Genomic DNA, 15,585 nt, shown 5'->3' with positions numbered 1-15,585 from the left:
CAGCACTGGAGATCAGAGCAAATGAGTCTGTCAGCTTCTAGAAACCATCCGCCTTCCTTGGCTTGTATCCTTCTCACTCAGCCACAATCTCTGCTGTTTTTCACAGCTGTAACTTGTGGAGACTTCTCTTCTCAGATCTGGAACCCTGATTTGGGGAGCCTGGTGTAGAGGTGGGACCCCTTGCTCTTCCAGAGGGAACCTCTGCAGCCAAGCTATCCCTCTCGATTTTTAACCACCACCCGCAGGTGTGGTGACCAGCCTGTTTCGCATTTATGCCCTTCCTACCAGTCTTGAGGTGGCTTCTCCTGTATATTTTCAGTTGTAGGACTTTTGTTCAACTCGACTTTGGGTAATTCTCAATGATGGTTGTTTTGTAGTTTAGTAGTTGTTCTGTAGTTTTGATGTGGTCATGCGTGGAAGCAAGCAGTGTTTAACTACTTCACCATCTTGATCAGAAGCCTTTTGTGACTTTTGATGAAAATTTTACCCAGGACGCAGAAGTATTGTCTGGAGAGAAGTAGTTTTGGGGTCAGAAGTGAGGTAGGTGTTGCAGCTGCTGGTGCAGAGCCAGGGCTAAGACTGAGGCATTACGGTTAGGGGAGCTGAGGAACATGAGGAGAAAAGGCCCTGATAGCTCCCTCCACACATCACATTTCCATGTTCCTGGGTTGTTACAATCTCTACATTTGTATTTGGGAGCTCTATTAATTTCCATTTGCTGTTATAACAAGCGATCACAAACTTAATGGCTTAAATGTGTTATATCATCATTATGAGGAGTAGAAGTCTAACATGGGTCTCAAGGTACTAATATCAAGGTGTTGAAAGGGCTAGTTCCTTTTGGCTCTAGAAGAGAATTGCTTTTCTTGTCTTTTCAAGCTTCTAGAAACCATCCACCTTCCTTGGCTTGTATCCCCTTTCTCCATCTTCAAAGTCAGCAGTATAGAATCTTCCATTCTTTCTCTCTCTCTCTCTGACCTCTGCTTCCATCATTGCATCTCCTCTGTGGCTCTGACCCTCCTGCTTCCCAATTATAAGTAAACTTGTGATTACATTGGTATCTACTCAATGAATCCTCCTGAATAATCCAGGATCATTCTTCATCTCAAGATTCTCAATTTAGTCATGTCTGCAAAGTCCCTTTTGCCGTGTAAGGTAATATATTCTCAGGTTCTGAGGATTAGGAGGTAGGCGTCTTATTGGGAGTGCTTATTCTGCCCACCATAGGAATTTTTCAGGGGAAGGGTAAGAGAGGAAAGAGAGAGAAAGAAAGAAATGGTTGTCCTCTCTGAAGAGAAAGTGAAAACCCAGCAGTTCCTCCTCATTCCCTCCAGAACTGATTTAGGCCTAAAAATATTACTAAAAATAGGAATAATGTGGCATATACATCTGAGAGCAAGATACATCTGAGAGCAAGGCCAGAACAGAAGTGGGGCAGGGGGGAGGCCTGAGAAGGGGCTATTGGGTACCTATATGGGCTCCAGAAGAGAGATGACACAAGCACCTGAACTGTTCAGAGTGGGAATTTCATTCAGCCACCCACGCAGGCTGTATGACCCACATACCTCAAGGAAGCCTGGGATAAAGGCTTAATGAACACTCAGGTGATAATGATATGCACATTTGAAAAACAACAGTGAAGAAAGAACCCAAAACTAACTGAAATTACCTCTCTGAGTTGTGGCCTCAGAGTCCTTCACAGGCGCCCATCAGCAGCTCTCTGTGGCGGGAGGAACTCCCATGTAAAGGAGGTGTGGGGCCTCAACACTCGCTCTTGATCCTCACCACACTTCAGCTTCCTAAGTAGGTTGAAACCAACATTTCCAAAAATATGTTATATATGTTAGTCATCAAATGCTTAATATATACTTCCTTTCCTTCCAGCCCCCCTGGCACTTCATTGACAAGGATTAAGAATTTGGAGCTAATCCAGAACCTGACTCTAGATCCCTTTTGGGCCTTGGGCCTGTGGCAAGGCCAATAGGCCACCTCTTCCTCCCCTTAAAAGTGATATTAAGATTAAGTAGTTACTACTTCTGGAATCCCTCGAACTGGAAAAATTAAGAGGTTACAAGGTGGCGAGTGTTTTTCTTACATTTCTATACGAGACCTCAGATTGGTGGCTGCTTGTAGGGGAGTGCTGTCATATGTTTGTGCTAGAAGATAGCTTTGTTTATAAATTATGCATCTTGATTTCAGTATTTAAAATGTAATGAGTTAAAAAATTTCTTTGGTTTATGGCACAGTTAGGAATACAAACTCGTCAGTCTGAGAGTCTACCTAGTATGGAGAACTTAGCTTTAATTCTAGTTGAAAACCGCCATGTGACTGAAATGGATCCACACACTCCCTTCCACTGGGTCCAGGGGAGTTCACAGTCCAAGCTCTATGGGGAAGTCCATATTTCGATTTCTCCACCTACAAAATGGGAATTTATTTCAATTGGCTCCCTGAATACAAAGCTTTTACATAAATAATCACATTTAGACTGTTTCCATTGTCCCTCTAGAAAAGAGCATGTGGTAGAGAGCCAAGGTCTCAGTTCACAGCCTGTCCGTGAGACCATGCTAATAATAACAGTGCACTTGAGTCAGGGATGCAGGCAAGCAGCATCTCATCTGTAAATAAATGCTGCCTGTTTTCTCCAGAATTTGTGTCATTTATAAACATTGTTATCTAATTACTTCAGATCCTGCATTGAATGTAAATCCTTAAGTAAAATATTTAGGACCAACTGTGGGTATGCATGACTGGCAGGTCCAGCAACTGCTTGGACAACTGTTTCTGACTTCAGACTAGAGAGCTTTTCTATGGGAGTAAATCTGAGTATGTGAGCGAAATTTTTGGAATCTTCTGGCTAATTCCATGGACTTCTGCCCTCTTAGATGCTTGCAGACTGCCATAACATGGGTCTACTGCAAAGAATTCCCACGAGGGTGATGGGCCTGCTGAGCAGAACAGCAGCCTTCCACACCAAAGGACATTCTCAGTAGACATAGCCAGGGCACTGCAGAGGATCAATTCAGTGTGTCTCTCTTGACCCAGACCATCAGACAGTGTGTGGAGGTGAAGCTTTCACTCTTGATCCTGAGTGGGAGTTAATCTTAGGCTCAAGATTACATCTTTGTGGTGTAATATCATCATCTGCATATGTAATAGTTATCAAGGATCCATGATAGGCCAGGCCCTAAATCAAAGAAAAATCTATACAAGCCGTGATTTCTGCCTCTGGTGAAATTACTTTCTAAAGATAAAAGAGAGAAATTGAAAACACACACACATTGAACTATTTCATAGGATAAGTCACTTTGTCCTTAACACAGTTTCTCTCTTGTGGAAGATAATAAAAATGGGAGATAATAAAGTTGACCCTTCTTAAGTATTTACCAGCATGAATAAAGAGATTATTGTTCAATGTTTTGAAATCAGCCCCGAATGAAAATGCAATGTAGTTGGCACGCCTGCCTGAAGACTCTCTGGGGTTATTTTCTTGATTAACTTTGTACCCAGTATCCTGAGAACCTCTGTTGACCTTTACTTCTATCAGAGGTCCTTTGCTATAGTGTGATTAGTACGACACAGGCTCAGCTAGCTGTCTACAGTGCAGGGAAGATTTTACTGCCGAAGTAAAGGTCTACGGGAGTGTTCCCCTAGGAAAGGTGGGTAGGTTGCAAGTCTTGTTGGTCATTGCAGTCTGGCTCAACATCTCCACTATAACTTTGACTTATTTCCTTCATGTGACTTTCCAACCCGGAACCCAACATTTTCCTGGCCCTAGCTAGGTGAGAGCCACTCTTTTAGCTCTTCTGTGCATGGAAGAAATGAGGCAATTTTTCTGCATTACTTTTTGAAAGAACCATTGAATTTCCATCAGATCATGCTCCAAGCAGTTTTTAAAGAAACAACATTCTCCTGGCACTCATTCCCAGAAATCTTTCTTACCTTTTTCCTTTCTTCATGGTCATTTATTATCCATCTGTATAAATGCTTAACCCTTGCCATGGTTCTTGTAAAGTTTTTTTTTTTTTTAACACCTACAGCACTTGGTATTCCTAGGTGGTCTCCCATCCAAGTACTAACCAGGCCCAACCCTGCTTAGCTTCCAAGATCAGACAGGATCGGGCACGTTCCGGGTGGCATGGCTGTAGACAGGTTTGAAGTCCTGTTTTGCTAACTTGTCTCTAATTAAGAAAGTTGGTCCAAAAAATTGACTCTTTAATAATCAGTAGATCTCCTTTCAAGGAGTTCAATGTTTAATGAAAAGAGACAAGAAAACAGGAAGTAATAGGTGACATCTGAGATGACATTTAAAGGATAAATGGCACTTGGGTAGGGCCAAGGGTTACGGTTAGGACTGTTTACTGGTAAGAAAGCTATAGAGAAATCCATAACCATTTGAAAGTGAGATTTTATTCCCAAGGGATTATATTAGTTAGGATTACATCTGATGGAAGGTAATAGAAAATTCAGGTTATGTTGGTTTAACTATGTAAAAGTCTTCTTTTTCTCATTTAATACAGTCTGGGGGTAGGAAGTCTATGACTAGTGTGAAGTTGCCATGATGCCATTAGGAACTCAGGCTCCTTCTGCTTCTAATATTGGCTTTTATTCTCAAATTTGTCACCTCATGGTCTCAAAATGGCTGCTCAGACACCAGCATTACATCACATCCAAGTTCCAGGCAGAAAGAATCAGGTAGGAAGAACAAGGAAGGAATGGCAAAATACAACATACAAACTGAGACTCTATCTCTTAAAGAGCTTTCCGAAATGCCTGACTCAGTAATTTTTGCTTGTACCTCATTGGCCAGTATTGTATTACATGGCTACCTATCTGTGAGAGAGGCTAAATGCATTACCACCATGAACAAAACATGGGTTCTGTTAAAAGGGAGAGAAGATTAGATATTGGAGGCAACCAGCAGTTTTTACAATAGTGACATAAGCAACAACAAAAGATAATACCTTCATTTTTATATTACATTCATATCCATGAATAAAATTTATCCTCTTGAAATGCAAAGAGGAGAAAGGAGAAGCATTCTTTTTTTAGAGTGTTGGAGAAGCAATCTGATATGTCCAAGCTTATCAGAAATACAATCCAGTACACTCTGAAGCCCAGAGCCTTCATTATACATCGTGCCGCTTATGAGTTGTGATCTATACAGCTGAGCATGTCCTGGGACTCTGAAACTCCATATTCAGAAAAGACTGTAACATATTATATCTCTAGTAGTGCAGGAGGAAAGAAAGGACAAGAAGAGAATAATAAAGCCTCTTAGAGACAGGTGCTAAGCTGCCAGCTAGACTTGTTCACTATTATTAGTAATTATTAATAACAATATTTATACAATAGCTAACACTCATTGAGCCCTTTGTTCTTTATAGGCATTATCTCATTCCACCTCATGACAACACTATGAATCAAGCCTCATTATTATTGTCTTTCTTTTACAGAGAAGGATATGGAAGTTCTGAGAAGTTAAACAGCATGCTCAGTGTCACACGGCTAGTATGTGGCAGAGTTCGGGTTTGAACTCAAGCTGGAGCATCTACATACAAAATCTAACTTCCTTTTTACTGTTCTCTACCAGCTCTAACTCATTCTTGCATACCTGATGTAAAGGAAATAGAATTTAAATTAGGACCTCAACAAAATTAATTAATACATGTCATGTTTTATCAAGGTTGTTTATCTTGGATCTAAACTGTAGAAAGCAAGTGTGCACGTTCTAAGAGTCTACTATATTTAGATACTTTTAGACCTGCCTCAGGTAAATGCAAACCTCTGATCCTAAATTCCTACTTACTACATGGTTTATTGCAGTTGACCTTATCCCATAGATTTTTCTTTCTTCTTTTTTTTAAGTTTGTAATAGAACCTGTAATTTTATTTTGCTTGTATTATGTTGTTTTATGACCATATATACATATTTATATATATTTATATGTAATATATGTGTGTCTGTGTGCATGTGTACACAGACTCAGAAGAGGAACTTATATTTCACTTGTGAATATAATATTATTGCTGTAGCCTATCATATATCATAAAGTTGATATGTTTGTATCAGAGGCTACCTCTTTATTTGCCTGAAATCTATGAGAATTTAAGATCTTATGTTAAATACTTTTTTAAATACTTTTTTCGAACACTTTCTTATGAAATATTTCAAAAACACAGAACAGTTAAAATAAATTTACAGTGAACACCCATATATCCATAACCTAGATTGTCCATTAACATTTTGCTATACTTTATTTATAATTACCCATCTCTCTATTTTTTCTCTCAATTCTCTTAATTTTTTTATAATCATTTTTCATTTATAGTTGGCACACAATGTTATATTAGTTTCAGGTATACAACATAGTGATTAGACATCTATATAACTCGCAAAGTGATCACCCCAATAAATCTAGTGCCCCCTAATACTATATACAGTTATTAAAATATTATTGGCTATATTTCTTATGCTATACTTTCTATCTCCATGACTATTAGTAACTACCAGTTTGTATTTCTTAATTTCCTTCCCCTTTTTCACCAGTTCCCTCAACCTCCCTCCCATCTGGTAACTCTCAAAATGTTCTCTGTATATATGAGTTTTTTCTGTTTGTTTGTTGTTTGTTTGTTTGTTTGTTTTGTTCTTTAGATTCCACATATACATGCAATCATATGGGATTTGTCTTCCTCTATCTGACTTACTCCACTCAGCACACTACCCTCTAGGTCATCATGCAATATCTTTTCCCATCCCTTTACTTTTAGTCTGTGAGTGTCTTTTATTCTGAAGTGAGTCTCTTGTGGGCAGCATATGTAAGAGTCTTGTTTTTTCATCCATTCGGCCACCCTCTCTATTAATGGAGCACTTAATTCCTTTTCATTTGAAGCACTTTTTAATAGATATGTAGTTATTACCATTTTTTATTCTTATTTTTGCCACATAATTTTTCCTCTTAAAGACGTCCCTCAACATTTCTTGTAATGCTGGCTTGGTGTTGATAAATTTCTTTAGTTTATTTTTGTCTGGGAAGCCCTTTATCGCAATTCTAAATGATAGCTTTGCTGGATAAAGTAATCTTGGTTGTAGATCTTGGATTTTCATCACATTGAATATTTTGTGCCAAGCTCTTCTGTCCTGCAAAGTTTCTTTTGAGAAATCAGCTGCCAGTCTTATGGGTGCTCCCTTGTAGGTAACTAACTGCTTTTGTCTTGCTGCTTTTAAGGTTCTCTCTTTGCATTTAACCTTTGGCATTTTAATTAAGATGTGTCTTGGTGTGGGCCTCTTTGGGTTCCTGGTTTGGGGGACTCTCTCAGCTTCCTGGGGTTCTATGTCTATTTCCTTCACCAGGTTAGGGAAGTTTTCCATCATTATTTCTTCAAATAGGTTTTCAACTTTTTGATCTCCTCCATCTGGTACTTCTATGATGCGAACGTTGTTATATTTCATGTTATTCCTTAGGCTCTTTATACGATCTTCATTATTTTGGATTTTTTTTTTCTTGTTGTCATTTTGATTGGATATCCTTTGTTATCCCATCCTCTATATCAGTGATTCAATCCTCCACTTCCTCCATTCTGTTGATTCCCTCTAATATGCTCTTCATCTCAGATATTGTATTCCTCATTTAAGACTGGTTCCCTTTTATAATTTCCATTTCTATTTTCATGTTTTTTATCTCTTTGTTGAAGTTCTCACTGAATTTATCTACAGTTTCCAAAAGATCATTGAGCATCTTTATAGCCAGTGTTTTTTAACTCTGCATCTGTTAGATTACTTGATTCCATTATATCTTGATCTCTATTCTCTTCTTTCATATAGCCATTTTGATGAATTCTTTTTCTGAAGCTTTGTTCTATTCTTTCGAGTGAGACATATTTCCTTGTCTCTTCATTTTGGCTACCTCCCTGTGTCTGTTTCTACATGTTAGGTAAGCTCCTAAGTCTCAGTCTTAGTAGAGAGACGTTATATAGTAGGTGTGCTGTGGGGCCCCTTGGCACAGATCTGAGAGGGGACAAGCTGCAGGCCAAGTTCAGCCACAGCCTGTGCCCCTCTGGGGCCACCTGGTAAGAGTCGCCAAGCAATCCACACATGGCTGCCACCCATATTGAGCTTATAGGTGCATCAAGGGATCAAGCTGAAACCGAGACTGGCTGCCATTAGTGCAGGGTTTGGGGCTACTCAGCAAGAGGTACAGGACATGCCAAAGCCAGATGATGCTTCTTTGGGTTTTGTGAACCTTGGAGAGATATTACGAAAGTTTGCAGCAGGGTCCAAGATAGCCCATTTGTATGGAATAAAATCACTGGAAGAGGCTTGGATGGGCCCACAGGTTGGGAAAGGCAGAGCCTCAGGTAATCCCCTGGGCCAAACGACCTGTGTTATCCAGGTTGATGGCACCTGTGTCCGCGGGCTAGGAGCAGGGAGGGCTCAACAAAAGAACAATGGTTTCTGCCTACACCTCTGTCCAGGAGCCAGCCACGCCTCTAGCCCTCGCCCTTCATGAAGCCAATCAGCTCAGTGCCTCCCCGTATGTCCCTGGCACCTCTTGAGCAGCTGTCCTGGTGCTGGAGCTCAGAGCGAGTGAATCCATCAGCAAGTAAGGCCAGGCGCGGGCCCTTTAAGAGGAAGGTCTCTGTTCCCCACAGCCCTCCATCTCTCAACAACATCCTCCACTGTTTTTCACCGCCAAAGGTTGTGGGGACTTCTCTTCCCGGCATTGGAACTCTGAGCTGGGGAGCCCAGTGTGTGGCCAGGGACTCCTGACTCCTCAGGTTGGGGATACGGCTCTGCAGCCAAGATAGCCCTCCCAATTCTCAAGCACCACTAGCAGTTATGGGACTGGGCGCTTTACGTCTCTGCCCCTCCTACCGTTCTGAGGTGACCTGTTATTTGAAGTGACCTAGTCATAGGGCTTCTGTTCAGCTAGACCTCTGGTAACTCCACATACTGGTTGCTCTGTAGTTTTGTTATAATTTCAGTGTGGTTGCTGGAAGAGGTGTGTACAGCTTTTACCTTCTATGCCATCTTGAATCTCTCAAAAGATTTTTCTTTTGGTCTTCTTCCTACCAAGTGTAATTTGCTGTAATTGCTTGGTCATTATTAATAGAACTATCCCTTGGAGCATTTCTGTTAAGATATAGGTCTTGAGTTGGAAAAATGGATTTTAATCTTCTTAAATATAGAGTAGAAGGAGAGGAGTTCTGGGGACTTCTGTGGCGTTCCAGAGCTTAGGCATTCAAGAAGTCCTATTGTTAAATTAGCCTAGAATCACAGATCTTAAAACTGAATGAAATGCTGCTGGACCAGGCACATAAGGCACTGTTAACTCCATTTCAAAGATGAAATGACTGAGCCTCAGGAGCTTAAATGAAACACCCAGGGTCCTACAGCTAGTGTCAGAGCTTAATTCACTTACTCAGGAGAAAGAGAAATGGAGTGCCTTTTTTCCTCACAGAACAGGAACCTATACATTGTTTGGACAGAACTTTATGTCTATCAAGGCTCTTTGTTATTCTCAAAGAGAGTGGCACAGCCCATTCTTATATAGGCACAGTATTCAAAATCAGGGAGGAAGCCATCACTTTCCTTACATCTGTCAGTGTAGTCAAGACAGTGAAACGTAAAATATATTAAATGTATATCCTAAATACACATTTAGAGATGCAGTTGGCTCATTTTTCACACTCCTATGTCACAGTATCTGAAGGCTCACTTGGAGCTTAAATGTCCACGCTGTTTTCCCAAGATGCTAATTTCTTACAGTGTCTTCCTGTAGCAAGCTGGAAGACAGCTTTGGTTATTTGCTCATTCACACCATGGGGTCTGAATGTGCCATGCTCATGCCCTCTTCCAACTCAGTTTAGCTTCCAGCCCATCTGCTCCCAGCCAGTGATGTAAATGTACCAGCTGCTTCTCAAGAACCAGTCGGCATCCTGCAGGAGGGGGCAGGTCCCTTTCCGGGGCATCAGCCTGCTTGCTCTCAGCCTAAGCCCTCTTGCCAACCATGGTTGGTCCCTCCGTTCTCCTATCTCCCCATCTGAGAATCAGAGGGAGCAATCCTCTTACAAGCCCATGATTTATTTATTAGCGTGGCTCGATCGAAGGGCTCTGAGTCAGATTCCTTATGATCTACTGACTGCGGGGACATGGCAAGTTTTGTGTAAAGGGGCTGGGCTGGGCCCCTGCAGCTGACAGAGAAGGTGGCCAAGAAGAAAGCAGCATCCTGCTTAGAAAATGAAGGCGCTTCTATTGCTGGTCCTGCCTTGGCTCAGCCCTGCCAACTACATTGACAATGTGGGCAACCTGCACTTCCTGTATTCAGAACTGTGAGTCCCCCTCTAACCGTGCCTGCCTGGGTTGGTGTGCTGGGTATGTCGGGTGGGACCTGAGTCAGTTCCCCGGCTGGTATGTCTGTTTAGAGGAATAAATTCCACATACACTTGATGCACTTGGACAAAACACCCTGCCAGCAGTTTAAAGCAGAGCTTAGCTGTCTGTGACTCCACAAAAAAACACCATCTTACTGATGCAGTGCTTTCCCAACAGGCGTTTTTTTGTTTTTTTTTTTTTCCTTTTTCTTTCTTCCCTTTATTTATTTCTTTTTTTTTTTTTTTTTTTTTTGGTACTCCGCTTTTTCTCAATAGATGTGTCTTCTCTTCCTTCCATAAATAGAACCTAAGAACAGAGCCTGCATGCACAGATCTGCAGTCTCTCACGCGCATTTTTCATTGCAAACAGATATCCCTTCTTGAGACAGTTGGTCTCCATACCTGAAAATACATGTGGTATCAGTACAGGAGAATGATTGCCCTATATATAATATATAATATACATTTTTATTTATGATAATTTTTAAACATAAGGAAGCAGAAAAACTATGCAGTGAATACCCATTTCCTATCACCTAGATTTAATGATTAACAGTTTGCTATCTTTGCTTAATTTTTTTATTTTTTACTAAAGTGGTTTGGAGTAAACTACAGTCATTATAACATTCCACCTCTAAATACTTCACAATGTAGCTCTAAGAAATAAAGACATTTCCTCCATGGCCTAAGTCTATTTTATAAGAGGAAATGACTCATGTCCCCATTCTCTATAATGATATTTTTCTGGCTCCTTTTGTTAGAAGGCTTTAAAAGAGGATTGCAGATGGATGTGAACAGCTTCTAGCAATCATATAAAAAGTGCTGCTGTGTGTGCCTCAGTGTTTGGAGTATTTACAAAAATATATTCCTCCTTACTAACCAGACTGGTAAAAATAGCAAGAGTTGGCTTATGTGTAAATCAGAGTCAGTGGGCAAATAAAAAGAGGAACCTTAAAAAGAGATCTTAGAGCCCAGACTAGAAAAGCTGGTCTGGTCATATTTAGATAGGTATCTCTCCAGCCCCATGAATGTGTGGTGATAACCAAGAACTCTTTTGTAATTAGCCACATTAACCAATTTGACCAGCATAGTAGATACTCAATAAATGCTTGAGAGCAGAAAGAACAAATGACCTAGGTCCTTGGAGGCAGGCCATTCATTTTGAGGACTCTACATTTCAGAATTATCTGGTCCTCCCTTATTGGAACGTAAGCCCAGTCCACCTTAGATAAGAAGGTTCGAAGAGAATGTACCTGGCTTAAGCCTGTATAGTGAGCACCTCTGAGGTAATGACATTGTGGAAAATTTTCTAGAAAAATATAAAATGGCAGAACTAATTGGATTGTAAAAAAAAAAGTCCCATTCTTCTCTCAACAAATACTGAAGTTGGTGTCTCAGAAATTTAGTGTCTAAGCATCCCATCTTCCAGCCCCTGTTGCCCACCCCCATTCCCCTTTATGCTATCCTTGTTAACTACTTCATTCATTTCCTAGGGATACTGTAACAAATTACCACACATTTGGTGACCTAAAACAACAGAAATTTATTCTCTCACAGTTCTGGAGGCCAGAAGCTTGAAACCAACAGAAATTTATTCTCTCACAATTCCGGAGGCCAGAAGCTTGAAATCAAGGTGTCAACAGGGTCATGCTCCCTGTGAAGGCTCTAGGAGAGAATCTCTTTCTTGCCTTTTCCAGTTTCTAGTGGTTCCAAGTGTTCCTCAGTTTGTGGCTGCAAAACTCCAATCTCTCCCTCCATCTTCACATCACCTTCTCCTCTACATCCTCTTCGACTCCATGTCTTCTCTTTTTATAAGGACACTTGTCATTGGACTTAAGGCTCACCTGGATAATCCAGGATGATCACATCTTGAGATCCTTAGCTTAATTGCATCTGTAAGACCCTTTTCCCAAATAAGGTCACATTCACGGGTTCCAGGTGCACATCTTTGGGGGGCCACCATGTAATCCACTGCAGGTGCCACTAAGGAGCTTGTCCATTGAGTTACTTTCAGTTTTACAGTCTAATTAAAGGAAGGCTCTTCATACTTTTCTTCAAGTGCATGAATCCAAGGAAATTTTTCTATTGAATAAACGAATGGACATAAGTAGTCTATTCTATCCAAAATGCGAAGCAATCCAGGAAGCATGGTGCCAGGAATTTGCCAGGACACTGTCCTCAAAGTAATTTGACAGAACTTTCCGGGAAGCTTCCAACTGTTGGAGAGGCTTTATGAGAGAAGCCTGTGCAGCTATTATCTAATGAACTAATCAGTGAATTAATGACATATTTCAAGTACTGTGGCAGGTGCTGTAAAGAACACAGCAGTAAGAAATTAGGCGTGGTACTTGCCCAAGTTAACAGTCTAATTGAGAGGAAATGTATACACATAAGAAATATAAACAATGACCCAAGGCTTAAGGGGGCAAGTCTTTTAAAAAAAAAAAGAAAGGGTAGGTAATAAGTTGAGAAGAGTTTGAGATTGTCCACCTCAATGAAATTAGACAGGGAAAGTTTCTAGAGAGGTTGAGAATTTGAGCTGGATCTCGAAGTAATTAGGGAGCAATTAGGCAGAATCAGGGATGGAAAGAGAAATCACTATGAACAGTATTCATGCCAGTATCCAGAGGGAAAAATTATTAGCCCCTGACCCTGGTAGAGATAGTAGTTCTAAGCAGGAAAGGTTTATTCCCACTAGAGTTTTGTGCTCTGAAAATTAAAATGAGTGACTGATTTCGCAACTTGAATCATTTAGGGCTGTGGATGGACGAGGTCTCCTGGATAAACTGCCAAGAGCAATAGGAGTTAGGAGGCAGGCCTGTGTGTGTCCTTCCTGGAAAGTGGGGTGAGGTGCAGAAGTCAGAGACTCAGGACACCCACCAAGTGTCTTAGATCCAAGAGTCCAAATACCCACCTCCCAAGCAGAACTTTCTCAAACCAGCCTGCCAAACACACCTCTAACAAACTGCACTGTCTTCATGCAGAAAGAGCATTCACTTTGGGGCTCACAGGTCAAAGAGAGCCTCAACACACCCCAGCTGGGCATTCCAGACTTCAAGTGAGAAGATTGCTTGCCTTCATTTTGTATATCACTCTTTCGGCCCTGGTCCAACTTCTCTATTTCTCCTTCCCTAGGTCAAGGTCTCTCAGCAGCACTAGCCTTAGTAACTCCTTGTTCTCCATGCTGACTTCAGCCAGACTTGGCCAGATGTTGGGCCATGAACCACATAACCTGGGGAAGCATCTCTTTTAAAAGCTTTGTACTAAATAAATCCACACAAGGCACGTCTAAATCATTGCAGCTGAATTCTTTCTTTCATGAATGAGGAGGGAGAGGGATGAGTGAGAGAAGTACAGTGGGATTATCTCTGCATCCATTTCCTCCTCACTTCATTTCCACTGTTAACTACTCCCAATACTTTCCAAGTTTAAACCAACAGGGTGAGCGCTATGGATTTGCCAGTAAATGCTTTCCAAGTTGAGTCTCAAAGAATTTGTTTCTTTCATCAAAATCGAAATGAAAAAAAAATGTTCCTGCTCTCTAGATGGTTTTTTGGGTGGGTATTTTTTGGGTTTTTTTTTTTTTTTTTTTGTCATATGTTTCGAGGATTTGAAGTCAAGTTTGGATTAGGACCTGGAAGGAAGGAGGTAGAGTTTACAGAGGAAAAGGGTGAGGTAGAGAAATCGTATTCCAATGGAGAAGAACAACGACCCGTCTCAGGGACCAAAGCCAGGGCCCATTTGGGTTCAGTGATTCTCTTCATGTCTTTCAAAGCCTTGCAGTTCAGCACATGTTTAATAGGGCATTTTTCCTTAAACGTGTGTATTTGGAAGGAAATTGAAACCGCATGTTCCTGATTCATTTACACTTAACTCATCACAATGTTGCTTTGTAATGATTCTTTGATGTTCAAAGAGCATAGTGGTCCTGTTTAATGGCCTTATTTTTTTCTTCATGGGAATCAGCAAGTTCTCTTTTACTGGCAGCAAAGCAACTTCAGTCCCAAACAGTTTCCTTTCTGGTCCATAATGCAAAACCTAGGAGTTTCAAGATACCACTCGAAAGTTTAGTAAATCGTGTTGGCCTTTCTTTGGTTCACATGACTATGTCAGGTGGATAGAAGGCAAAATAGAGATTTCTGTAACATTGGGTCTCACTGATTGTTTCATGTTTGGCTGATTTATTGTATCCATTGTAACTTTTTATAATGAAAACCTCAATGCAAAAGTACAGATTATAATGAATCCTCATGCACCCCATTATTCATCCTCAGTAATTAACAATTCATAGATATCTTATTTCATCTATATCTTCTCATTGTTTTGAAGCAAATCTCAAGCATCATATTTCATCTGAAAACGTTTCAATATATATCTCTAAAGAATAAAGATTCTTAAGAAATATAACCATAACAAATGTCATACCCAAAACGAGTAACCATAATTCCTTAATATCAAATATACAGTCAGTTCAAACTTTCCCTGTTGTCTCATAATTTTTATTTTAAATGTTTGAATCATAAGCTAAATAAGGTCTACACATTGGAATTGGTTGCCATATCTCTTGTCTCCCTTCCTCTCTCCCTCCACACTCTATTGATGCAAAGGAGTTGTTGAGGTAAATTTTGAAGAATATAGCTTTGGCAAACTCCAAATACTAGGCTAGTAGCTGAAAAAAAAGCAAAAAAAAAAGTAGTTATTTGAATTGACTATCAAGGTGAGGGAAATGTAAAGGAAGCAAAACATTGTTCAAAACATTGAGTAGTGTCATACATTTAACCAAGTTTAACCCAGATGAGTGTTTTTGATGACCTCATCACCCAGAAGCTTTAGAAGGGGAACTTAAAGAGAATAGGGAAATAACTTCTTCCTAGGCAATATTCTCCAACCTTTTTATGATCACAGACCTATATCAATAAGTTCATCCATATGCCTGTTATATGTATAGTTATCTATTTATACATTATACACATGTGTATGATTACTGTATTATAACCATTATGAAACATAACAAAATATTATTAAAGCATAAGAAAAGTTATATAAGATTTCTATTATAGTCTCCCCATGTTTCTCATGGGTATTATCACTTCGGAGACCACCACAGAGGAACAGGCTCCAGGACTTACCGGCATTAGAATGCAGCTCCTTCAAAGTAAACAGAGGAAACTTCCCACAGCCAGTCTGTGGGACTGGACTTGGAAGGAATAG

General features: G+C 40.3%; 1 protein-coding gene and 1 pseudogene across 2 annotated transcripts in view; one reads left to right on the top strand and one right to left on the bottom strand.

Moving 5' to 3' along the window:
- Positions 1-15,585, top strand: part of LNX1 (ligand of numb-protein X 1) — a 103,684-nt gene that overhangs the window by 20,297 nt on the left and 67,802 nt on the right. Inside the window, exon 1 of one of the 2 annotated variants that reach the window (XM_006922501.3) lies at positions 10,030-10,332. The exons of the other annotated variant lie outside the window; for it this stretch is intronic. Coding sequence (XP_006922563.1) covers positions 10,241-10,332 — 92 coding nt within the window. The 5' untranslated portion in view covers positions 10,030-10,240. Of the gene's footprint in view, positions 1-10,029; positions 10,333-15,585 lie in introns of those variants that run through there. 2 annotated transcript variants of the gene reach the window in all.
- On the bottom strand, positions 4,032-4,150 carry LOC112471613 (annotated as a pseudogene).

This window comes from Pteropus alecto, unplaced genomic scaffold (assembly GCF_000325575.1).
Source record: "Pteropus alecto unplaced genomic scaffold, ASM32557v1 scaffold57, whole genome shotgun sequence".
In the NCBI taxonomy this organism is placed as follows: domain Eukaryota; kingdom Metazoa; phylum Chordata; class Mammalia; order Chiroptera; family Pteropodidae; genus Pteropus; species Pteropus alecto.
This window is presented reverse-complemented; position numbering and strand designations above follow the sequence as displayed.